Source organism: Oncorhynchus kisutch, linkage group LG21, assembly GCF_002021735.2.
Source record: "Oncorhynchus kisutch isolate 150728-3 linkage group LG21, Okis_V2, whole genome shotgun sequence".
Taxonomy (NCBI): Eukaryota; Metazoa; Chordata; class Actinopteri; order Salmoniformes; family Salmonidae; genus Oncorhynchus; species Oncorhynchus kisutch.
In genome coordinates, this window is record NC_034194.2 from 19,325,332 (window position 1) to 19,350,695 (window position 25,364).

Consider the following 25,364-nt stretch of genomic DNA (forward strand, 5'->3'; position numbering starts at 1 on the left):
AAAAGTCTAAAAGTATTTGGTTTTAAATGTACTTTTACTATCAAAAATAAACGTGTAAATCAGTTTTAATTCCTTATATTAAGCAAACCAGATGACACAATTTTCTTTTTTTTTAAATTTACGGATAGCCAGGGGCACAGTTTGTGTTTCGTGAGTATGCCAAATGAGAGGCAGTCGGGATGACCAGGGATGTTTGGTTGATAAGTGCATGAATTAGACAATTTTCCTGTACTGCTAAGTACTTTTGGGTGTCAGGGAAAATGTAAGGAGTAAATAGTACATTATTTTCTTCAGGAATGTAGTGGAGTAAAAAATATAAATAGTAAAGTACAGATATCCCAAAAAACGACTTAAGTAGTACTTTCAAGTATTTTTACTTAAGTACTTTATACCACTGTCAACCAATTAGTAGGCGATTCCTACTCGTAATTGGTTAAAATCGCATGATGCACACCAGTGATGTAATTGGAAACAGTTATCTTCCTCTATCGTTCTTACTACAAAACATAGAAGTGAACCGTTTACACATATGTTGACGTCGGGGTGGTGCTGAAATGATGAATATGAAGTTTACATTTTTTTTAAATGTCCCTTTACGTATTTCCGAAAGGCTTATGAGTTATTACTGTACACATCTTCAAAAAAGGAAACATGATTAATCACACGTTATCTTCCACTTTTTCAGTAGTTGAAGTTTTTACATTATTGTTGGTTTCTTCTACTGGCATGTCTTCTAACATTGCAAAAATTCTGCTCAGCTTGGTAAGACGTACACATGGGATATCTTGAGATGCTCTCCTTGCTGACTTAGTTGTATTGTCACTCTTGCTAACAGTGTCTGAAGCCACTACTCCCCCACCGTCCTCGACTAACATGTCTCCTACTGTCATGTCCACTAACATCATTAAGCTGGGTAAGACACACACACTCACTAAGCTTGTCCTTGTCTTGTTTGTAATGAGACTCTGCAGCTTCCTGTTCTCTCTCTCAGCCTGCTTCCACCTGTCTGCTTCCCTCTCACTCCCACTCTATCCTATTCCCAACCAAGATGATGTTAACAATATCAGGGAAGGCCTGGTTGACTGCTGTAAGTACTGTATTCTTCCATGTTTTGTATTTGTTTATTCAGCTACAGTATAAGCTAGAAGACCCTGTTTCTAAAATCAGTCTGTATTTCAAACATGTAACCTGCTTTGACCCCTCCGTTTTTATATTGACTGGACTGAGGCGCCACAGAGAAGGAGAGAGCGGCGTATCTGTGGTCTGTGCTCCGGCTCATGCCCCGTCCAGTGACCTCCTCCACCACCACCACACCCCACACCAGGCCTCACGTCCTGCCTGGCCCCCGCAGCTCTAAAACTTCCCTGGGCTACATCTCCACCCCACTCATCTGGCCCGTGAGGAAGAAACCTGAGGCCTCTGTTACCCGCCTCCCAGTCAGACCCATCCTTTATCTAACCAAGCCTCATCCTGTACCAGCAACAAATATGTCCCTCAGGCCCAAGGTGACTACAACAACAACGGCGCCCGTGGCCAGGAAAACACATGCCGTATCCAGGGCCGTGACCAGTCCCCAGGGGTTGTTCCCATGGCGACCGGTGAATGTTGGGAACAGTAGCGATGCGGAGGACGTAGAGTCATTCCCAGCAGTGGCGTCAGCATCACTCAGCAACCGTAAGAAGAATAAGCCCATGGCTCCCCCCCACTGGATCCCATTGAGTCCCAGCAGAGAGAACAGCAACAGCAGCACTGTGAACTGGACTGAGCCCCTGGAGGAGTACACATCAGGCTCTGAGCCATTCATTTACGACCTGGACCTAGGGGATGACCCCTTTAGCCTTTTCCAATATGACTCGTCCTACTCCCTGGATGAAGGCCTGGCTCTGGCCGCCTCCGGCCCACAGAACCTTTCCCACGCTGGGATTGGAGTCAATACTGAGGGCCCAGGCCGTGTGACTGTGAGCGACCCTGTTACCGCCATGGGAGGAGGGGAACATTTACACAATCAATCAGAGCCCAGTCTGCCCCAGGAGGCATTGGCAGGAGGCGCGCTGACAGAGGCTGGGAGAGAGGCTAGGACCGGGGAGCAGGGTGTGTTGGTGGCAGCACACAGCAGCTGGACTCAAATCCCTCCTTTCAGCACGACTCCGGAGAGGACAGGTGTGCAAACGGATCAGGCCCGGCCCGGCAGCGGCTTCAGTGAGCAAACAGCAGAGAGAACCACTCAGTCCCTCTCAAACATCGCCACACAGTCTCCCTCATTATTAACAGTAGCCAAGCTCTGTTTCTCTGAGAGGGTCGGGATTACCACTGAGAATGGCCCCACAGTAAAGGTCTCTATACGTAAAGACTGCACACCCACACCCAGTCCCATATCCATACCTACCACGTCTGCCATGCCAGATAGCCTACGGACAGCTGTGATCACAGAGATACAGGCCCCTAACTCCCTCCCCACCACTCCGACCATACCTCTCCCCACCGCTCCCCATCCTGCGTTCTCCCCCTTTTCCGTTCACAGTATGGAACAAAGTGATGTTAGTCATTCAAGACACGTCAGGCCAGCCGCCACTGAGACAGAGACATCGCTCCCTCCCATGGAGGTTCAAAGACATGAATTAATGCGGGAGGGCACAAGACCCCGTCCACTGTCTCTGTCAGTCGCTATTGATGCCGCTACAGCTCTGACACCCGTCCTTGAGAAAACATACCTCTCTTCCTCTGACAAACACCACCGTGACCTAGTTTTACCCTCTTTGAGGAATCAATTAAGTTCCTCCTTGACTAACTCTCAACCCGTGGACAGTATGGTTCCCAGTGAGAGTATTGCCTCTGAGTCAGGTAGCCAGAGTGAGTGGATCAGTTTATATTCACCTCTGGCTCTGGAACCATCGTCGTATATGAGCAGTGTGTCAGACAGTGTTTTGGGCAGCTCGGAGGGGCAGGGGGGCTTTAATCCACTCAGTTCTAACCTGAGAGGTTTTTCACGTACATCCCATCTATCTGTCACTCCTATCACAGAGCAACTACACCACCAGGCCCTACTCCCAGCCACCGTGACGAACGAATGGACTTTCTCTCAGTCCTCACCTCCTAATACAATCTCCCCAAGCAGACAGGAGTGGAGGGATGCATTGCGCACCACGTTCAGCTTGGTCTCTCTCAGCTCTGACCTCCTGTCTGTGACAGACTTGCCAGAGCAGCTTAATATCAACACGGTTACTGAATGGGAAAGTGCAGATGGGATGGAGAGACACTTGGCTCGACAGGAAGGAGAAGAAGTCCACATGTCACCCATAAGTGGCTCGGCCTCCTCTCCATCACTGATCTCGCTCTTCTGCCCCAGCACGCAGAGCGAGCCATCTGTATCCCAGCTTGAACACCGTGGGACCTCACACATCAATGATGATGGATCTGAATATCTCTCCCAGGCCAGCCTCCACCTCTACTCCTCCCTGCTAGCCCCCTCTCGTCCTCTGGCTCTGCCAACGCCACTCATCAGCAGCACAGCTTCAGAATATGACAGTGTTGTTACTCATGAACCCAAGCGGCATGCTTACATGCATGAATTAGGCTGGAAACGGCCGGTCAGTGGTATTGGCATTGTGATTCACACAGACACACACACCCCAGTGTCTGAGCCGCTCTCCACCATGACCTCCAGGGCAGACCAGCTCATGCCAGACGCTTCTGAAGCCCTCTTATTCCACAGACCGATGACAACAAACCCTCCTCGTATTAGAGAGGAGAGGCTGCTCCCCGCCCCTACCCCGACTCCCCTTCCCACCCATATCCCCCCTCTGAGTGGGACATTGTCTGCCGGAGCAGCCAACATGGCTGATTCGGGAGCTGGCGCCTCACTGCCCACCCGATCAACGGCTGCATCCCAACAATCCTCCACACTCATTGGCAGCCAATCAAAGCCCACTCAGCCTGCTGGAACTGACGGAACACTGGCCTGGCATGGAGAGAGCAGAGAGAGCACAGTATCACCCACTGCCCCAGACACACAGCTCACTGCTTCTGCCTCCAGTAACCCCACCATTAGAGCTGCAATTATACAGCCCACCGCTGTTACCAGAAATACCCCCCCCCCTTCTGCCTCAAACATACAACTCACCACTGCCAACAAACAGCCAACTGTTTTCCCAAATATCCAGTCCACCTCTACCTCCAACAGCCAGCCTCCTATGGCACTAAACACTTACCTTGCTGGGGCTGGCCCTTTATCAGTCCCCTGGAGGGCCAACCACAGTGAGGACACACAGGGTGGTAAACATGGACCGGCCCTCATCGATCACACACCCTCCACTGCTGCAAGCACGTCAGTAAGCAGTATGGGCCCTGGCAAAAATGTGACTGTGAATCAGAACACCAACACAGACCGAGAGACCGAGACACAGACAACTCCCAATCCACTAGCCGTCATTGGCATGGATGAGCAGTCTTTTGTAGCCACAAAGGGCCCCTACTTGCCTCTTACCACTCCACTTAGAGGGGTGAATGCAGGCAGTGGCACAGTGTCCACCACACACGCCACCCCACGGACCTCAGCTGGCACCGCGGGCACCCCTGTTATTGCCCCATGCCAATGTAAAGCTCGCTTTCATTTATCATGTCTGTGTGGACTTTCAACCGGGAACAGTATGTTTTGCAATAACAACGTAGATGTAGAAACAAAAAGATAGAGAGCCTCTCGACCACCTAATCTCTGCTTTGAATGCTACTGTTGTAGTGGTGGTATGTTGATAGGGGGAAATCTAATCTGGTGAAAATGGGGTGCCCTGTTGGAGGAGGTTGATGATTGAGGTTGTGTGATTTTGGATGGGGCGTAGAACATTAACATAGGCGTGTCCTGTAGTTTACCAATCATTAAGCTCTATAGTGGCCTCTGCTCGGCTGATGGGGTGTCCCTCATGGGGCGCAGCTCTCTTGTGATTTTAAGTTTTCAATCATTCCTGTTTCTTGGGAGACTTCCAATGCTGTTATCATTTAATTTTAGTGCCAATAACTGCTCATCTAAATGTAATCTGTTATTGCTATACTATAACAAATCAAAGGAAAATAACGCCCTTGATCAACAAAGATAAACCACATACATTTTGGATACTTAAAAACATTCTGAGGTGGCCTTCCTTCCTGATCGGCAATCACTGGAGTCTCTTAAGAACAGTCTTGGCATGGAATAGAAACAGCATCGTACTGTAGCTAGTTCAGCACTAACAACAGGAGAGGCTTGGGAGCCATCTTGTGGTGGCTGTGAGGCATAGCAGCAGACCACCAACACAAACAGAGTGATGTACCACAGGAGTTTGGTGGCACCTTAATTGGGGAGGGTGGTCCCATGATAATGTCTAGAGCGGAATAAGGTTTGGTTTCCATTCCATTTGATGCCATTCCATTTGCTATGTTCCAGCCATTATTATGAGCCATCGTCCCCTCAGCAGCCTCCACTGATATGCTCTCATTTACAATCACCCATTTGGCTCGTGAATACACATCAGTTATACAATGCACTATGGCCATTAGTTCCATTTTGATAAGTGTCATCTAGGATGATAACAGAGTATTTAAATGTATCCTTTTCCTGACGAAACACTCCCCCCACATGTTTTATCTGTGGAGTAGCAGCCTTTCAACATCATTTGTCATATGAAATTGGATTTTAAATGACTAAATTATGTCTCAACCCCTGAACTCCTGCTATGCAGCACAGACAAATGTTCCATTAAGTGTTGTAAATTACCTGTGTCAAATATAGATGTTTTTTTTTCTGCTTTTCAATTGCAGAGGGTCTTTTCTACAGGATCTCCTTTGTTGTCAATGACAAGGAGGCCAAACTAACAGAGTCTGATGTTGAGAAAACTGTTGCACAATGGGTAAGGCTTGTTGTCATGTTCAATTCATCTTGGATCAAAGCATGGGTAGAATACCAGATGAACTCACTGAATTGACTGATTTACTGATTCATTAACAGCTCAATCAAACATTCCAAAACTGGACACATGTGGTCTATGTCGATAATTTCAGGTAAGCAATTAGATATTTGTACCATCATAAGATGCACCTACCTCCATGTCCATGTATTATTCTTTAGAGTTATATTACAGGTCAATAATAATATCCACCCTAATTTATTGATCTTGTTTCCAGAATCCAGCCTAACAGTGACTCACAACTTAAGAGGAGTGCCAGTAAAAAGTAAGGCCAATTTTTACTATGGTATACTGTAGTAGGTAAGGATCAGAGTTTTTCCTGACCACGTCCAATTATAGTAATTCATTAGGCAAGCCTTTCCATGTGTGTTAAGTCTCCTGCTACTCCTCCTCCTCTTCCTTCTTCCCCACCCCTATTCCTTCTTCCCCACTCCTCCTCCTCTTCCTTCTTCCCTACCCCTCCTCCTCTTCCTTCTTCCCCACCCCTCTTCCTTCTTCCCCACCCCTCCTCCTCCTCCTTCTTCCCCACCCCTCGTCCTTCTCCACCCTCCTCCTCTTCCTTCTTCCCCACCCCTCTTCCTGCTTCCCCACCCCTCTTCCTTCTTCCCCCTCCTCCTCCTCCTCCTCCTCCTCCTCCTCCTCCTCCTCCTCCTCCTCCTCCTCCTCCTCCCCCCCTCTTCCATTTCCCCACCCCTCCCCCCTCCTCCTTCTTCTCCACCCCTCCCTCCCTCCTCCTCCTCTTCCTTCTTCCCCACCCCTCTTCCTTCTTCCCCACCCCTCCTCCTCCTCCTCCTTCTTCCCCACCCCTCTTCCTTCTTCCCCACCCCTCCTCCTCCTCCTTCTTCCCCACCCCTCGTCCTTCTCCACCCTCCTCCTCTTCCTTCTTCCCCACCCCTCTTCCTGCTTCCCCACCCCTCTTCCTTCTTCCCACCCCTCCTCCTCCTCCTCCTCCCCCCCCCCTCTTCCATTTTCCCCACCCCTCCCCCCTCCTCCTTCTTCTCCACCCCTCCCTCCCTCCTCCTCTTCCTTCTTCTCCACCCCTCCCTCCCTCCTCCTCCTCTTCCTTCTTCCCCACCCTTCCCTCCCTCCTCCTCCTCTTCCTTCTTCCCCACCCCTCTTCCTTCTTTCCCATCCCTCCCCCTCTTCCTTCTTTCCCACCCCTCCTCCAATTCCTTCTACCCCACCCCCCTTCCTTCTCCCCACCCCTCTTTCTTCTTCCCCACCCCTCTTCCTTTCCCCCCACCCCTCCTCCTCTTCCTTCATCCCCACCCCTCTTCCTTCTTCCCCACCCCTCCTCCTCTTCCTTTGTCCCCACCCCTCTTTCTTCTTCCCCACCCTTCCTCCTCTTCCTTCCATCCTCATCTTCCTTCTTCCCCACCCCACCCCTCCTCATCCCCCTCCTGTTCCCCACCACTCCTCCTCTTCCTTTTCCCCCACACTCCTCCTCTTCCTTCTCCCCCCTCCTCCTCTTCCTTCTTCCCCACCCCTCTTCCTTCTTCCCCACCCTTTCCCCTCTTCCTTCTTCCCCACCCCTCTTCCTTCTTCCCCACCCCTCCTCCTCCTCCTCTTCCCCCACACTCCTCCTCTTCCTTCTCCCCCCTCCTCCTCTTCCTTCTTCCCCACCCCCTCTTCCTTCTTTCCCACCCCTCCTCCTCTTCCTTTGTCCCCACCCCTCTTTCTTCTTCCCCACTCTTCCTCCCCCTCCTCTTCCCCCACACTCCTCCTCTTCCTTTTTCCCCACCCCTCCTCCTCTTCCTTCCATCCACATCTTCCTTCTTCCCCACCCCTCCTCCTCCCCCTCCTCCCCCTCCTCTTCCCCACCCCTCCTCCTCTTCCTTCCCTCCTCCTGTTCCTTCTTCCCCATCCCTCCTCCTCTTCCTACTCCCTCATCCTCTCCCTCATCCTCTTCCCCCTCCAGATTCACTTGCCAGGCCCTGCTGGTCTATCAGACCAGCACCAATGTGACCCTGGAAGAAGTAGCCATCTCCACCAGGATGGTGGGAAGCAGCCCTAACATTGGCAATGGACTGGAGCTAGAAACTGTCGACGTGCAGTCTGTCGGTAGGACATGATCTCACCCAGACCTGCTTTAATCACGTCAATGCCTCTATTATTACTGCAGAAAGTGACTGTGGAAAAACATGACTCCCACAGCCCAGAGAAAAAGTTATAATTTACGCTGCACAGTCGCACCACGGATTCTAAGCACCTCCTAATTCGATTAGGTTTGAAATGTGAATGCCTCTAACGCTTCCCATCTTCCTCTTGTAGTCATTGGAAATGAATATATTGCTGATGTGCGGTGTTAACATTTTTAAGTTGCACGGTTTTCTCTCTTTCATTCAGAGAACTGCCCAGAGGAAACTCCCCTCCATTATATCTGGCCAGAGAGCAGACCAACGGTCACTCAGTATGTCCCCTGTTTCCCCAACAAAGACCAGACTGCATCCAGAACATGGTGAGACTGACACATTCACTACATCAAACTATGTCAAACTATTGATATGCTGACATTGTATGCATGAACTTGTTTGAGGTAATTCATCTTGGATCAAACTTAAAATACTAGATCTGATTTTGTGTTGATTTGTCCACAGTGTGATCAGCCCCCTGAATTACACAGCGTTTTGGGGCACCCCAGACATCAGTAATTGCACTGATATCGATTCCATCAATGTTTCAGCAGGTAGGCCACCGACATCTTAAATCACTTTAATGATTTCACAGCAGATAGAATCAAAATAGCTGCAAGAATGAATACTTGAGATATATTTGATCTCAACACGATAGACAGACAGAGGTGCCCACTGAGATGCCGTTTTAGAGATAAAACGTGTTTACAGCCTCACCATGGCAGAGAGTAGACAGTCAGCAGACAACTAATAATGAATATCTATTGACAGCCCTCATCTAGTTGTGCCTAACTTTCCCCAAACAGAGAACGCTGCTGAAGTTGCCGACCAGCTTGCTGACATCACCAACAACGAGCTCTCCACAGACGAGGTGTTCAAGGTGGTGGGCAAAGTGAAGGAGCTGGTCAACGTGGCCAAGATCAACACCACTCTGGCCACCACCGTATTGAACATCATCTCCAACGTGATGACCAGCTCTGTGTCAGCCCTGGCTGTAGCCTCAGAGAGGTAAGATACCTTCTCCTCATCTTCCCCCTGTCTGCTCCCACTGCCGTGGTCTCTCCTCTCCTCAGAACCCACCTCTTACGGTGTCCAGCATGCTGAGAGTAAGCATAAATGACTTATGACTATATCTCCCAGGTAGATGTACTGTATGTTGACTTTGTGTGGTCTCTTTGTACCAAAGTAAAGCACTGTGAGACCCTAGTGAAAGTCACTATCCAGTCCATTAGTATGATAACTCTCTATCTGCGTGTAGGACATTGAAGACGGTGGATGAGCTGGTTCAGAAGTTAGAGTTTGATGGGCCTTCAGTGAGCATCACCTCTAAAAATCTGGCTCTAGGCATCTCAACACTAAACCATGGCAAGTTCAACGGGACCTCCTTCAGTGCCTTCATACAGCCCAACACCACAGACCTCCAGGTACGGACAGTTAGGGTCAGTGTTATACAGAAGAGTTATACAGAAATCAGTGTTATCTGCTGCACTGTACTGTACTGGGCAGTGTGGTACTATATATGCAGGGACTGTTCATAATCAGGCAGGGCTTCCATAGTCAGGCAGGGCTTCCATAATCAGGCAGGGCTTCCATAGTCAGGCAGTGCTTCCATAGTCAGGCAGGGCTTCCATAGTCAGGCAGGGCTTCCATAATCAGGCAGGGCTTCCATAATCAGGCAGGGCTTCCATAGTCAGGCAGGGCTTCCATAGTCAGGCAGGGCTTCCATAGTCAGGCAGGGCTTCCATAATCAGGCAGGGCTTCCATAATCAGGCAGGGCTTCCATAGTCAGGCAGGGCTTCCATAATCAGGCAGGGCTTCCATAGTCAGGCAGGGCTTCCCGTGGAAACTCTAGTTGTGTGTTAAAGGTAAACTCACAACCCATCAGGCCCGTTGAGTCCATTTAACATAAATGGCAGGATGTCTATTTGTTTAAGTTGTTAAGAATGTTTTCTGTACCCACAACACACTCGCAACCTTGTGACACACATGGACAGAGTGGGAGTCCTGTCATCTATCATTCTGCAAGGATCGTAGAGTGAAGCGAACATGATGCAGCTGACTAGCGTCAAGTCCACCACAGCCTTCCCTCTCGCTCGGTTTCATGTGTTTTACCCTATGCCCCTGCCATACGTGTCAATGCTGTGCCAATGCTGTGCCAGCAGAATGGGCACGCTTTAGTCATAAGCCACCTGTCCACCACGGAGGTTTGGAAGTGACCTCCAGATGATACAGCAGGGGACTCATGATATAATCAGCATAATAATCAGCATACCTCTGTCTACGTTGAATAATCAAATTCAAATTGTTAATGGCAAAGTCAATGGTCTAACTAACTTCTCTCCCACCAGATTGACTTTGAGTCTAATCAGCTGAATCCCCTGGCTCAGGTCACACTGCCAGCTACTTTGCTCAAAAACCTAACCGACGCTGAGACCGCTGCCATCTCCAGGATTAACTTCATGTTCTTCAGCAAGATAGGACTATTCCAGGTTTATACCTCTTTTTGGTGGAATGTATCTGATTTAGTGTCTTTTCAGCATATAACAGTATGTTTTTCTTTTCTCACACATCCTTTTCATGGATGGTGACTCATGTGTCTGGTATGTGAATCTAGATTTGAGTGATATTTTCAGGTTTATACCTCTTTCTGATGCAATTCAACACATCTGGTGTGTCTGCTTAGCGTGTTGTGATTTATTATCCTGTTTCCTACTAACGCATGGTGATTCGTATGCCCGGTATGTGCATCTATAGTTTTGAGTGTTATGTATTTATATTTCGAAATCAATCTTTTCTATTGATCATTCTCAGGACAAACAGGACGGGATGTCTCTTAACAGCTATGTCGTGGCCAGCAGTGTGGGAAATTACTCCATCAGTAACCTGCAGGATCCCGTGGAGATTGAGATAGTACACCTGAATTACCAGGTAGTCTACCCGCCCTCCTCCTCTCACCTCTATATGAAGAGTTTCATCCCAAAATGATACATCCATTTTCAGAAAATGTTGGTAAATGAGCTTTTATTGTTTAAAAGAAATTCTTTAAAACATTGGTGTTTTTTCACTAGCTAATCATGGCATGGGGTTGTTTAATGACATATGTAACTTATTTGTTTCATTGGTTTCATTTCAGAGAGGCAAATCATATTTTGGGGGGCAAAATGCTACATATCCGCCTCACTCTCAGAGAAATGAGTAGTACTGCTAGGCTTTGCACAGTCAAATGTAACAAATAACTACATGTTTAATAAAGAGCTGTGCAAATACATTTTTGACATCAATATTTAAACCATTTCAATACAGTAATATGAAAGCTGTATGCAAAACATTTACATTTGACATTTGTCATTTTAGCAGATGCTCTTATCCAGAGCGAGTTAAGTGCATTCATCTTAAGAAAGCTATGTGAGGTAACCACATATCACAGTCAAATATACAGGATACGAATATTCCATTCCAGCTAAACAATGGATATATATAACATTTAGAATTTTTTAAAATAAATTCATACACATTTAAAATCTAGGAAATATACATCTGAGAACAGTAATACTTTACACACACATAAAGGTACCCATAAGCAATCATTTGGATGAAAAAACACAAATGTGAAATCTGTTCCTTTCTCCTCTGTTTGCTTCCCTCCAGTCCCCCTGTTTGTTTTTTTTACTTTTTGTCCTCGCTCTCCTTCTTTTCTCATTCCACTTAGGTAAAAACATTTAGTCTGTAACCACTCAGTTGATGATTGTTGATGCCGGATGATAGTTCAACAGTTGAAGTCGTAAGTACAGTACAAATTAACACCTGTAACCTGTAATCACACAGTGATTGTGTCTTTCAGCCAAAGCCAAAGCCAACCTGCATGTTCTGGGATTTTACCATGAAAAGTAAGTCGGAAAAAAACTAATATTTTGAAATATACACTGAGTGTACAAAACATTAAGAACACGTTCCTGATATTGAGTTGCACCCACTTTTGCCCTCAGAACAGCCTCAATTCGTTGGGGCATGGACTCTACAAAGTGTTGAAAGCATTCCACAGGGGTGCTGGCCCATGTTGACTCCAATGCTTCCCACAGTTGTGTCAAGTTGGCTGGATGTCCTTTGGGTGGTGGACCATTCTTGATACAACCTGAAAACTGTTGAGCGTGAAAAACCCATCAGTGTTACAGTTCTTGACAGAAACCGGTGCGCCTTGCACCTACTACCATATGTCATTGAAAGGCATATAAATATTTTGTCTTGCCCATTCACCCTCTGAATGGCACACATACACAATCCATGTCTCAATTGTCTCAAGGCTTAAAAATCCTTCATTAACCTGTCTCCTCCCCTTCATCTACACTGATTGAAGTGGATTTAACAAGTGACATCAGTAAGAGATCATAGCTTTCACCTAGATTCACCTGGTCAGTCTATGCCATGGAAAGAGCACAATGTTTTGTACACTCAGAGTATGTCAATCTCAATTTAAGTTAAAGCCTTACAATTGTAGAATATACTAGAGAGTTTGTCTTTGTCTCCACAAGATGACTCAGGTGGCTGGAACAGTAAAGGCTGCAGGGTTAGTCCCATGTCCAATGGAAACAAGACTATCTGCCTCTGTGACCATCTCACACACTTTGGCATCCTAATGGTAAGACTTGTGTTCACATTAAACCAGTTGGAGACTCTTTCCCCTTATAATTGTGACTCTCTGATTCATTTAAACCAGCCATTTGTCCTTGTATAGTATGAATCTTACAGTATAACTTGGAAGTATAGCTTGCAAGTCGAACTTGACTTGCTTGTTTGGTGAATACTTTTACTTTCTGTATTCTCTGTGAAGGATATCTCTGGATCTGCTGCACAGATTGATGAGAAAAACACCAAGATTCTTACCTTCATCACCTACATCGGATGTGGCATATCGGCCATCTTCTCTGCTGTAACGCTTCTGACTTATATCGCCTTTGAGTGAGTATATTGCCATTTTGGACAACTCCAACATGTGATCAGGAAATACTCCTATAACTAGTCTTATGAATTCTTCCTGTCTACATCAGGTGGACTATTGATCCTAGTCATTAACCATGATATTATAAGAAAGACAACCAGAACTGTAGTAGTCAGACAGTGTTGTTCAGTGTCTGTCCTCTCTACAGGAAGTTGCGTCGTGACTACCCATCCAAGATTCTGATGAACCTGAGCACGTCACTGCTCTTCCTCAACATGGTGTTCCTATTGGATGGGTGGCTGGCCTCCTTCGAAATGGAGGGCCTGTGTGTGGCTGTGGCCATCTTCCTCCACTTCTTCCTGCTCACATCCTTCACCTGGATGGGCCTTGAGTCCATCCACATGTACATCGCCCTGGTCAAAGTTTTCAACACCTACATCCGGAGGTACATTCTCAAGTTCTGCATCGTCGGCTGGGGTAAGTGGCACTAAAGTTGGATAAACGAATTACTATACAGTATGCTGGCTATGTCATAGACCAAATTCCTATTCAAATGCAAATGCATGGTATGCATTATTCTCGCTATACACTGAATTTCAAACTTAGTTTGTACCTAGGAATGCAAAACTACCAATAATTTGCCAAAGTGACCAGAACTGTCTCAAATGTTTTTAATTGTCATCTATGGCAATCTATGGTAACTTTGGTAATGTATTATTGAAAATAGCTTAATTAATTAAAAAAGCATTGAATCAAACATGAGTAATTCCACCTCAAAAAGCACAAGAAAGAGGATTTCAATACCCACCATCTCAGATTGTTCTGAAACGGATTCTATAGTTAGAAACAGATAAGATTATAATTCCTGAAACATTATTTTGTTGAAAGACAATTGAACCCAGATTGGTCATTTAAATTTATAGGATTCATCTACTATTCAATAAATGTAGTACCCAATATCCAAAATGGATCAAACCTCTTTTTAACAATAATTAAGATGTGAGGAATCAAAATAAATGGTCAAAGCCATCCACGAACCTCCAAACCAAGCCCACCCCAAATGCCACATCCAAATCAAATCAAATCAAATTTATTTATATAGCCCTTCGTACATCAGCTGATATCTCAAAGTGCTGTACAGAAACCCAGCCTAAAACCCCAAACAGCAAGCAATGCAGGTGGAGAAGCACGGTGGCTAGGAAAAACTCCCTAGAAAGGCCAATACCTAGGAAGAAACCTAGAGAGGAACCAGGCTATGTGGGGTGGCCAGTCCTCTTCTGGCTGTGCCGGGTGGAGATTATAACAGAACATGGTCAAGATGTTCAATGTTCATAAATGACCAGCATGGTCGAATAATAATAAGGCAGAACAGTTGAAACTAGAGCAGCAGCACAGTCAGGTGGAAGTTGAAACTGGAGCAGCAGCATGGCCAGGTAGACTGGGGACAGCAAGGAGTCATCATGTCAGGTAGTCCTGGGGCATGGTCCTAGGGCTCAGGTCAGTTGAAACTGGAACAGCAGCATGGCCAGGTGGACTGGGGACAGCAAGGAGTCATCATGTCAGGTAGTCCTGGGGCATGGTCCTAGGGCTCAGGTCCTCCGAGAGAGAGAAAGAAAGAGAGAAGGAGAGAATTAGAGAACGCACACTTAGATTCACACAGGACACCGAATAGGACAGGAGAAGTACTCCAGATATAACAAACTGACCCCAGCCCCCCGACACATAAACTACTGCAGCATAAATACTGGAGGCTGAGACAGGAGGGGTCAGGAGACACTGTGGCCCCATCCGAGGACACCCCCGGACAGGGCCAAACAGGAAGGATATAACCCCACCCACTTTGCCAAAGCACAGCCCCCACACCACTAGAGGGATATCTTCAACCACCAACTTACCATCCTGAGACAAGGCTGAGTATAGCCCACAAAGATCTCCGCCACGGCACAACCCAAGGGGGGGGGGGGGCGCCAACCCAGACAGGATGACCACAACAGTGAATCAACCCACTCAGGTGATGCACCCCCTCCAGGGACGGCATGAGAGAGCCCCAGCAAGCCAGTGACTCAGCCCCTGTAATAGGGTTAGAGGCAGAGAATCCCAGTGGAAAGAGGGGAACCGGCCAGGCAGAGACAGCAAGGGCGGTTCGTTGCTCCAGAGCCTTTCCGTTCACCTTCCCACTCCTGGGCCAGACTACACTCAATCATATGACCCACTGAAGAGATGAGTCTTCAGTAAAGACTTAAAGGTTGAGACCGAGTTTGCGTCTCTGACATGGGTAGGCAGACCGTTCCATAAAAATGGAGCTCTATAGGAGAAAGCCCTGCCTCCAGCTGTTTGCTTAGAAATTCTAGGGACAATTAGGAGGCCTGCGTCTTGTGACCGTAGCGTACGTATAGGTATGTACGGCAGGACCAAATCAGAGAGATAGGTAGGAGCAAGCCCATGTAATGCTTTGTAGGTTAGCAGTAAAACCTTGAAATCAGCCCTTGCTTTGACAGGAAGCCAGTGTAGAGAGGCTAGCACTGGAGTAATATGATCAAATTTTTGGGTTCTAGTCAGGATTCTAGCAGCCGTATTTAGCACTAACTGAAGTTTATTTAGTGCTTTATCCGGGTAGCCGGAAAATAGAGCATTGCAGTAGTCTAACCTAGAAGTGACAAAAGCATGGATTAATTTTTCTGCATCATTTTTGGACAGAAAGTTTCTGATTTTTGCAATGTTACGTAGATGGAAAAAAGCTGTCCTCGAAATGGTCTTGATATGTTCTTCAAAAGAGAGATCAGGGTCCAGAGTAACGCCGAGGTCCTTCACAGTTTTATTTGAGACGACTGTACAACCATTAAGATTAATTGTCAGATTCAACAGAAGATCTCTTTGTTTCTTGGGACCTAGAACAAGCATCTCTGTTTTGTCCGAGTTTAATAGTAGAAAGTTTGCAGCCATCCACTTCCTTATGTCTGAAACACATGCTTCTAGCGAGGGCAATTTTGGGGCTTCACCATGTTTCATTGAAATGTACAGCTGTGTGTCATCCGCATAGCAGTGAAAGTTTACATTATGTTTTCGAATAACATCCCCAAGAGGTAAAATATATAGTGAAAACAATCCCACACCAAGCCCACCCCAAATTCCACATCCTACCCCAAGCCCACCCCAAATACCAAATCCCACACCAAGCCCACCCCAAATACCACATCCCACACCAAGCCCACCCCAAATACCACATCCCACACCAAGCCCACCCCAAATACCACATCCCACACCAAGCCCACCCCAAATACCAAATCCCACACCAAATACCACATCCCACACCAAGCCCACCCCAAATACCACATCCCACACCAAACCCACACCAAATACCACATCCCACACCAAGCCCACCCCAAATACCAAATCCCACACCAAACCCACCCCAAATACCACATCCCACACCAAGCCCACCCCAACAGCCAGTTTACAGAATTCCAACTATTTACTTTTTTCACAACTGCCACCAATTTGGTGCCAAAATATTTACAACAAAGACATATTGACATTATAAAATAAGTACAAGTGTGTAAAAAAAAATATATAAAGGATATTTCATGCTGAAACCCTCATATTGAACACCAATGGTGTTCACTTAGTTGATGGTTTATATCTAGAATAATGTTTTACAGCTTTGTCATTACATTTTAAACAAGATGTCCAGAGATAAGTTCAGAAACCTGTTATAATCTGAAGTACCCCAAAAGGGGTACATATGTCATGTGATACAATAAAAAATTACGATTGAAAGTTACCAAAATTCTGGTAGTTTACTGGTGAACATTGAAAGTTACCAGTAATATACCCTCTCTTTGCAACCCTACATATACCTGAATGTTAAAAATATATATTTTCCCCCCATGTCTCACTTCCAGGTCTGCCTGCTGCGATAGTTGCTACAGTGGTAGCTATTGACAAAAACTCCTATGGGAAAATGGAGTATGGAAAGGGGGACACTGGACAAGGCTCTTCTGAATTGTGAGTCCTGCATCAAGTTCAAGAGATAGCATAAAAAATATGACATTCTGTATGTAGATGGAGTCTTAGACTTGTGTAATCCAAATGTATGTCTTCCCATATGTCAGTTATAGGACCAGAACTATGTACTATAGTGCATAATGTATGTAATATATGTGATAATGGCCCAGTCTTCCAGCTAAAACATGTAAGTTAACCAACGGCAACCAATTCTCTTCTCCTGGCCCCTTCCTCCTCCACTCTTCCTCCTCCCCTATTCCCAGCTGTTGGATCCGGAGCCATGTGGTGTTCTATGTAACGTGTGTGGGCTACTTCTCTGTCATCTTCCTCCTGAACGTGGCCATGTTCATCGTGGTTATGATCCAGATCTGCGGTCGCAACGGGAAGCGCAGCAACCGCACTCTGCGTGAGGAGGTGCTGAGGAACCTGAGGAGCGTCATCAGTCTCACCTTCCTCCTGGGCATGACCTGGGGCTTCGCCTTCTTCGCCTGGGGACCCGTCAACCTGGCCTTCATGTACCTCTTCTCCATCTCCAACTCACTGCAAGGTACAGGGCCATTCTATGGTGCGCTCTGCACCTTAAAGGAAAATACACAGTAGTGTTGGTTACTAACATGTGAATGTTTGGATCAAAGGTGTCTTTTGTTTATCTTTAAACTCTTGTACGAAGCAGGTCTCTAATGTATTATATGTTAAGACCAAAGGGAGGTTGGTGGCACCTTAATTGGGGAGGACGAGCTCGTGGTAATGCCTGGAGCGGAATAGGTGGAACGGTATTGAATTCATAATGCCATTCCATTAGCACCGTTCCAGACATTATTATGAGCTGTCCTCCCCTCAGCAGCCTCCTGTGGGTAACAATAATAAGTCATCTACTCATTGTCATGTCGTATACTATTTGTTCCACCAGAGGTCTCATTGGTACAACATCTGGCAATTGAAAGACGAACCAAACTTGCTCTCTTTTATTTGTCCTCTCTGTCATCTTCCTTGTTATTAAACAGCCATTTCCTCCATTGTTCTTTTCTGGCTAACAGGTTTATTCATCTTCATATTCCACTGTGCACTGAAGGAGAATGTCCAGAAACAGTGGAGGAGATACTTGTGTTGTGGCAGATTCCGCCTGGCAGACAACTCAGGTAAAGATCTGACAGGAAACAGACGACAAAGAGACTTCCCCCAACTCAGGAACAATATCTGGCCTGATATTCACAACACTACTATCGTAACAGGTTTTAGGATGAGGGGGATGTTGCTGTACTTGTAGTTGCTGTACTTGTACATTGCTAATAAAAGTCCTATGTGATTGTGATAAAGATTCTAAGCTAAAAAAAATCTTGTTAAAATATTTTCAGTTGACATTTTATATTGAATCTTGTCTAATGTTAATAGAATTCTTTTTGAAGTGAAAGTCACTGGAATATAAGCTAGTACATATCTGCACAGGAGTCCAGTAAAAGTGTCCTGTGGACTCACAGTAACAAAGAAAAATGGTTATTAAAGTATAAAACCTGAGAGGTCTTAGCTTTATACACAGTCAAATTGATACACAGAAACTCCATAAAACCCTGAAGTAACAAAGATCACTTCACTGTTAATTTTGCCTGAATAAGTATGTGTGAAATGTTTCTTGTTGCGTGGCAGACTGGAGCAAGACGGCCACTAACAACACCAAGAAGGTCAGCTCAGACACGGTGGGGAAGTCCCTGTCCTCCAGCTCTTTTGGCTCCAGTACAGCAAACTGGACTTCCAAGGCCAAAGCAACTCTAAACCCCTTTGCAAAGCGCAACAGTAATGCAGGTAAGACACTATGGGAGGGTCTAATATTGAGCCACACACAGCGGTTTGTTTACTTTCAGTTGGTCTGTTTCATTGATCCACATTTTGTTCATACCAAAGTTTACTTTTTGTAGATATGAAAAGAAGGATACTTTACATGACCTTTTCTCCCCTTCATATTTATTCACAAAAATATATAAAGTACCAGTCAAAAAACACGCCTCATTTTCTTTTTTTTCCTTCTTTTTTTAAAACCATTTTACCATTTTCATTGTAGAATAATAGTGAAGAACCAAGAATGTGCAAAGCTATCATCAAGATAAAGGGTGGCTACTTTGAAAAATCTCAAATATAAAATACATTTGGATTTGTTTCACGCTTTTTTGGTTACTACATGATTCCATATTTGTTATTTCATAGTTTTGATGTCTTCACTATTATTTTGCAATGTAGAAAATAGTAAAATAAAGACAAATCCTTGAATGAGTCGGTGTGTCCAAGCTTTTGACTGGTACTGTATGTCTACAAGGACTGTGTGAAACATTTGTTTTCTTGCTTTTAGTGTACAATAGTTATTCCTGGGCTACATGGTGGCTGACCTCCTGTATGTATTTATGTTTGTGGTGTGTGTAGATGTAGCCCACCAATAGCACGAAGGAAAACCTCCTGAGGTAAACTGAACTGCATCAAAGCTAGCCTGACTCCATGCTTCCTTACAGTGTGATGTGATGTTGTGTTATTGGCCTTTCACCTTTTGAACATGAAGGCCTGGATTCAACCTAACAGCTGGGCGTGTGCACTTTTCCTTAACACTGGTGTGTCTCACAGAACAATAACACATTTTACCGTTTAAAACAGAAATATTGTGTTGACATTAACACAAAAATTGGCATGTGTGCATTTAGTTTCGATGCCAAATGCTTCCTTTGATAGTTAGATTGAATCCAGACTGAATGGTGACATGAAGACCCTGTATGACAAAGACCTCTATTCTGCCATTGTTCTCTCTAAAGTCAATGAAAAACATTTTGAGATTTCCATCAAAGATAATATGCTATAACAACTTAATAACATTCATGTTTAACTTGGTTTAAACATGGACATGAAGTAATATAAATACAGTTGTAGTAATATCATCTGACCAATAAGAGAGTTTGGCAGATGAGCTGCTTTGCCTTCTTCTCAGTGGTTCTGGATGTCACTCACTCACTCACTCATACCACACTAATTCTGCTCCCCTAGGATGCCTCTGTTTTCTGCTAGCAGCAATGATACCACAGTAAAACACACAGCTTGCATTTCAGCATTCAACTGTCACATGGAAAATTGTAGAAAATTGTGTGTTTGTGTGCATCCCTGACCCATTGGATGGAGATAGTGCTATCACCCTCACCTATACTTTACAACCAAATGCACAATTCAAGCATGACGTTTGTGCCTTATTACATGTGTCTACACAGACCTTGTGATAATAAGATGATTAATTACCTAATTATCTTAATTTCACGGAGATATCAGGTAATGTGAAAGATCATTTGTCAAGAGAAAATCATTGTGCATTTGTGTCAGGCGTACAGTGCAGTACACTATCCTATTGCTTCCAGATGTGTGCCTTGGTGAGATAATCTGCAATTTACTCTGTGATGTTGTCATATTGGACTGATCCAACGATTAATGGCATCCCCCTGCTAATGGACTAATCTAGTCTGACAGAGCCTATAAAGCAGTGGGTGAGAAACGAAGGGGTGAGAATCGTGCGTGAAGCTGCCATCGAGGTGTCCTACAATACCTTACTTGACATTGCAGAATAAACTTTGTTTTATTGTGGACACTCTTTAAGGAGTAATAGGGTGGGTTCAGTGTACACACTTTAAGGATAACCTTACATTACCTCCTCAAGAACACATGTGCAATGTGAGGATGTATGAGATAAGTTGATAACTGGTTTGGTGAAATAACAGGATCAAAGTGAGGATGCCATTTCATGAATAGCCAGTGATTAATATTTGATCGTGATTATAGCTGTTTGTCTCTCAAACTGAAAATAGACATACATATCGTGTCAGGAGTGAGGAGACAGCCAGCGGTTCTGTTACTAAAGATGCCAAAGGCCTGTGTTCTGTGCTTAATTGGCCCACTCTAGTCATTCTATTCAAAACCTCCAATGGATGTTTTAGCCCTGACATTATCAAATGTCATAGACCAACCCAAATGTATTATCACTTGGCAAAACGAAGCAAGAATAAGGCAAAAACAAATGGAAGCGGTTCAAGCATGTTGGAAAGATACACAGATATGTGTAGTTGTCCGTTGTGCGCGGTTGAATTTCAAGATTGTTTGAATGTGCATGCATGTGTAGGAATGAATTCTACCAGAATGCAGAGATGCATGAGAATTGTTGCTCAGAAAATATTGGGACTCCATTTAAACAAGCACTAAATACAGGGAAATTCTTGAGGGAAACCTGTTTCAGTCTTCCAGAGATTTGAGATTGGGACGGAACTAGACATAAACCTAAACTTTAAAAATTTTCTAAGCTAAAGAAACATGCTGTGTTACAGGAAAACACAGGCAAATCATCTTTGCAAAGCTTATGCATTAGAATTGTTTAAAATGAGTGCCACATATTCAACCTACAATCATATATACACGATCATTGTATATAGATTTAGGGTCCAATTCAATCAGATCCGCTTTGGCCAACATCCGCATAACTGATGTTTTGATGGTGTCGGAGGTGGAACTGCATTAGAGCTGTCAAATCCCCGACGGCTCCAGGCATTATACCTAAAGAGGACATTGCCATTGGCTGTACGGAGTTGCATTAAGAGAAATCTCATGCAGCCTTTTTAACAAGTTCGAACACTGGAATGTGAAATGTAATCTACACCTCGATAAGGCTGATAGAAATCCTTATAAATGAGTTTAATGATTTTTCAATTTGAGACAAATTATTTCTATATAGCCGACACTTTCTTGTTCTGAACTTCTACCGCGAGTGGGGCGGGCGTGGCTTCGTGACAATAATCGCAAGAGCAGCTGCACACCGATTTGACTGCTCCAATGCAGTTCCACCTCCGACACAGCCAAAACATCTGCTAATCGGGTGTCTGCTATCACCGGTCAACGCTCGATCTGATTGAATCTAGGCCTAAGATCTACTTTGTGTATGTGTTCAGTGATGTGGTTTTCACTTGCTTATTTTTCAATTGTCTTTTGCCATTAGTTTTGTCCCATTGTGAGCTTAAGGAAAGAAAATAATGAAATGTACTGTGCACTATTGTTAAAGAGCACAAAGATCAGTGTGTTGTTTCTGAACCTTGACATTATCTCTCCTCACCTTTGGACAGGTAAAGGTTACTCCAACCAGACCAATCCTAAAAGTGTCTCCTTGGATGGTGAGGCCTCCTCTTCCTCCTCCTCCATCATCCCAGTGCACCAAGTCATTGACAAGGTCAAAGGTTACTGCTCGGCGCGCTCTGACAACTTCTACAAGAACATCATCATGTCGGACAGCTTCAGCCACAGCACCAAGTTCTAGACCACCCAGCACTTCTCTTCTTCTCCCTGCTTTTTCTGCTAGCCCCTAACCAGTGGTGATCTCCCCCAGTCCACAGTCTCACCCCAGGGTTGTAGCTTCCAGAGCAGCAGGGCTGTATTGTTTTTACTGTACAATATTTGACTTAATCAGCTGGTCCAGTCAGTGAGATGTACTGAAAAGGGAAGTGGGGAAATGCATAGTTCTGTAGAAAAGGGAAGGGCTACGCGGAGAATGGAGTTTGGGATTTACATACTGTGACATTAATCTTTAACTGGCTATGTGTTGTGTAAATATTTATGGTATATCTAATACGCCCCCTATAATTGATTCTCAGTTGGTGTTGCACATGCCTTGGGTTTTCAGTAGGGTCACCTTTCCTGTTCAGAACTATCAACAATCTTAACTGTTTTGTTCTCATTCTGCAATCTGTAGAAATCCAGTATGAGCAACAGGGAAGCAAAATCCTCCAATCTGGACCAAATGTTCAGGCTTAGGCCTATATTTCAAACCCAAAGACTACCAAACATGAGGGAGTTTTTAAAAGCTGTAGTATTGTCAATGTGTGCTCAAAAGGAACAGGTTGAGGTGTAGTTCTGGCTTTAGTCATCTATTTGTGAATCCTGTGTGTGTTTATTTGCTGGAAAGCAATGTTATGTTCCTTTACAGTGCCTTGCATGAGGAGGTTTTGCATAAAGTACTTTATCTTGGTCAGCGTACCAACATCATCATCACGACTATGTTATATTTGTCATGTATATATTTTTAAACCTTCAGATGCTCTACTACTGAATAGCACATGCAGAAATGGATGTCTGGTATTGGTCCATTCACTACTACTTCATTTTGGTCACTTCGATTTAGGACAACCTCTGTGGGTGATCTGTGTTTAAAGTGTCATTTAGTCTGACCCTTCTATGGATAGAGGTTACCAGAGCCATGTATTTACAATACATATATGGCTGTAGAGGTTACTAAACCCGCAGCCATTAAACTTAGATTTGGTAAGAGAGTTTCATAAACATTCCACATTGAATTGTTCCGCAGTACAGCAACTCACAACATACTGTAATGATTGAAAAGGGACGACAAAACACTGGCATTATTTGTTCATCCACGTTCATGCCAACATTTTAAAATGGCAACATGTTAATCTGCTCTTCCATGTTGCTTTAGTTAGCTTAATATGGTAGTCTTATTTTCCCACCAATAGGGGAATTGAATATATTGCATTACGTTAAATGTTGCTGTGTGAGCTATTGTTGTTTGTGTTTGTGAAGCGATGGAACAATGTTGTTTAAAAGTGTCTTTATATTTATTTCTATAGAGCTTTTTGCATTTGTTATTTCTCTTGAATCCCCAATGCCAGTTGATCAGGACTATGCCCCTGGATAGATAGATATACTGTTTTTGGAAAGATGGACCTTGGTGGGCAAACAAAGCATCGCTCTTGACCTGGGCAGGCGAACTGGGCCAGTTATATTTTGGAAGCAGTCTGTGTTCTCAACTGTTCTTTTCCAGCATCAGGAAAATAATCGGAGCATCAATGAGAAATTCCCTCAGGGGCCAAATTTCAAGAGGTAATGTGGTGTTGAACAGATTTGGGGTCTTCATTTCAAGAACGTGTGGGAAGGGATTACAGTGGGTTGAGATCGTAAGATGGAGTTCTCATCTTTACAGTGAATTGGAAAATGACTGCTGGCATCATCTTTATACATATTTGAATAAGATATTCCAAAATACAAATTTCCCAATATTCAACAAAGTAGTTATCAACCTTTATCAAGTAATGTTATTTGTTATAGGCTATTATTTAGAGGTGCACATTGTTCTATCAATGCAGAGAGAATCCAGACATCATTTTCTCTGATTCATTTGTACATTTCCCTATTAATTAAATAATGTTTCCAGGACAAAGAGCTTGGAAATGACGATGGTTAGATCCAAACCAATATTGTACTTAGATGTATCACTGATTTAATATGGATGGTCTGGGTCTATTTGAAAACATTCTCCAAACCCTGTCATTAGTTTTTCCCCAACTTTTGTCAATAATATATTTTCTTGAAGCTGTCTCTGTATGTCTCAACACCATTGATGAATTGTGTTTCACCAATAAAGGCAATTAAAAGAACTGAAATGTACAAAGGTGACTCTAGCTAATTGTTTTAATGATGACCCTAATATACGGTCATAATACAGTGCCTCGCAAAAGTATTCATCCCCCTTGGTGTTTTTCCTATTTTGTTGCATTACAACCTGTAATAGTTATGCACGCTCAAGTTTTCTGTTTGTTTGTCTTCTTTCTTGTTCGTTTCACAATAAAAATATTTTGCATCTTGAAAGCGGTAGGAGTGTTGTGTAATTCAAATGATACAAACCCCCCCAAAATCCATTTGAATTCCAGGTTGTAAGGCAACAAAATAGGCAAAATGCCAAGGGGTGATTACTTTCGCAAGCCACTGTACATAGGTACCAGATTAACTTGATGCAAGACGTAACAACTACGAAAATTAAATTTATTTTGTCCTTTTTATATTTTTTTATTCCATTCTTTCTCCCGTTACTCTTACTGTCTGCCTCTTCTCTGCACAATCAACAAGTCTTTACAATATGGTTTACTCAGAAGATCCAATATATGGTTTGTTGCGTACAGTGAGGTCCAAAGGTATTTGGACAGTGATAAATTTTTTGATGTTTTGGCTCTGTACTCCAGCACTTTGGATTTTAAATGATACAATGACTGACGATAAAGTGCAGAGTGACAGCTTTATTTTGAGAGTATTTTCATCCATATCAGGTGAACTATTTAGAAACTACAGCACTTTTTGTACATAGTCCCCCCATAGTCCCCCGGAAGAAAACCGTGTTACGGTTTTCTTCCGTCGAAGGAGAGTCGGACCAAAATGCAGCGTGGTAATTTTCATACATGTTTTAATAATGTTGAAAAGCAAACAATACAAAAACAACAAATGGATTGTGAAAACCTATACAGCCTATCTGGTGACAACAAACACAGAGACAGGAACAATCACCCA

At 44.3% G+C, this 25,364-nt stretch overlaps 1 protein-coding gene across 15 annotated transcripts in view; it reads left to right on the forward strand.

Moving 5' to 3' along the window:
• Window positions 1-24,470, forward strand: part of LOC109866201 (adhesion G-protein coupled receptor G6) — a 61,565-nt gene extending 37,095 nt beyond the window's left edge. For 14 of the 15 annotated variants that reach the window (XM_031800589.1, XM_031800591.1, XM_031800597.1 and 11 more), the window contains 19 exons: window positions 5,791-5,879; window positions 5,978-6,030; window positions 6,154-6,201; window positions 7,855-7,997; window positions 8,283-8,394; window positions 8,534-8,622; window positions 8,875-9,076; window positions 9,327-9,492; window positions 10,417-10,557; window positions 10,880-10,996; window positions 11,910-11,955; window positions 12,598-12,704; window positions 12,897-13,024; window positions 13,213-13,481; window positions 16,907-17,009; window positions 17,273-17,556; window positions 18,047-18,148; window positions 18,654-18,809; window positions 22,139-24,470. In XM_031800589.1, coding sequence (XP_031656449.1) covers window positions 5,791-5,879; window positions 5,978-6,030; window positions 6,154-6,201; window positions 7,855-7,997; window positions 8,283-8,394; window positions 8,534-8,622; window positions 8,875-9,076; window positions 9,327-9,492; window positions 10,417-10,557; window positions 10,880-10,996; window positions 11,910-11,955; window positions 12,598-12,704; window positions 12,897-13,024; window positions 13,213-13,481; window positions 16,907-17,009; window positions 17,273-17,556; window positions 18,047-18,148; window positions 18,654-18,809; window positions 22,139-22,329 — 2,546 coding nt within the window. In that variant the 3' untranslated portion in view covers window positions 22,330-24,470. Of the gene's footprint in view, window positions 1-5,790; window positions 5,880-5,977; window positions 6,031-6,153; window positions 6,202-7,854; window positions 7,998-8,282; window positions 8,395-8,533; window positions 8,623-8,874; window positions 9,077-9,326; window positions 9,493-10,416; window positions 10,558-10,879; window positions 10,997-11,909; window positions 11,956-12,597; window positions 12,705-12,896; window positions 13,025-13,212; window positions 13,482-16,906; window positions 17,010-17,272; window positions 17,557-18,046; window positions 18,149-18,653; window positions 18,810-19,421; window positions 19,460-22,138 lie in introns of all 15 variants that reach the window. The other variant, XM_031800600.1, reaches the window with a different exon arrangement.
• The last annotated feature ends 894 nt before the right edge of the window (window positions 24,471-25,364 follow it).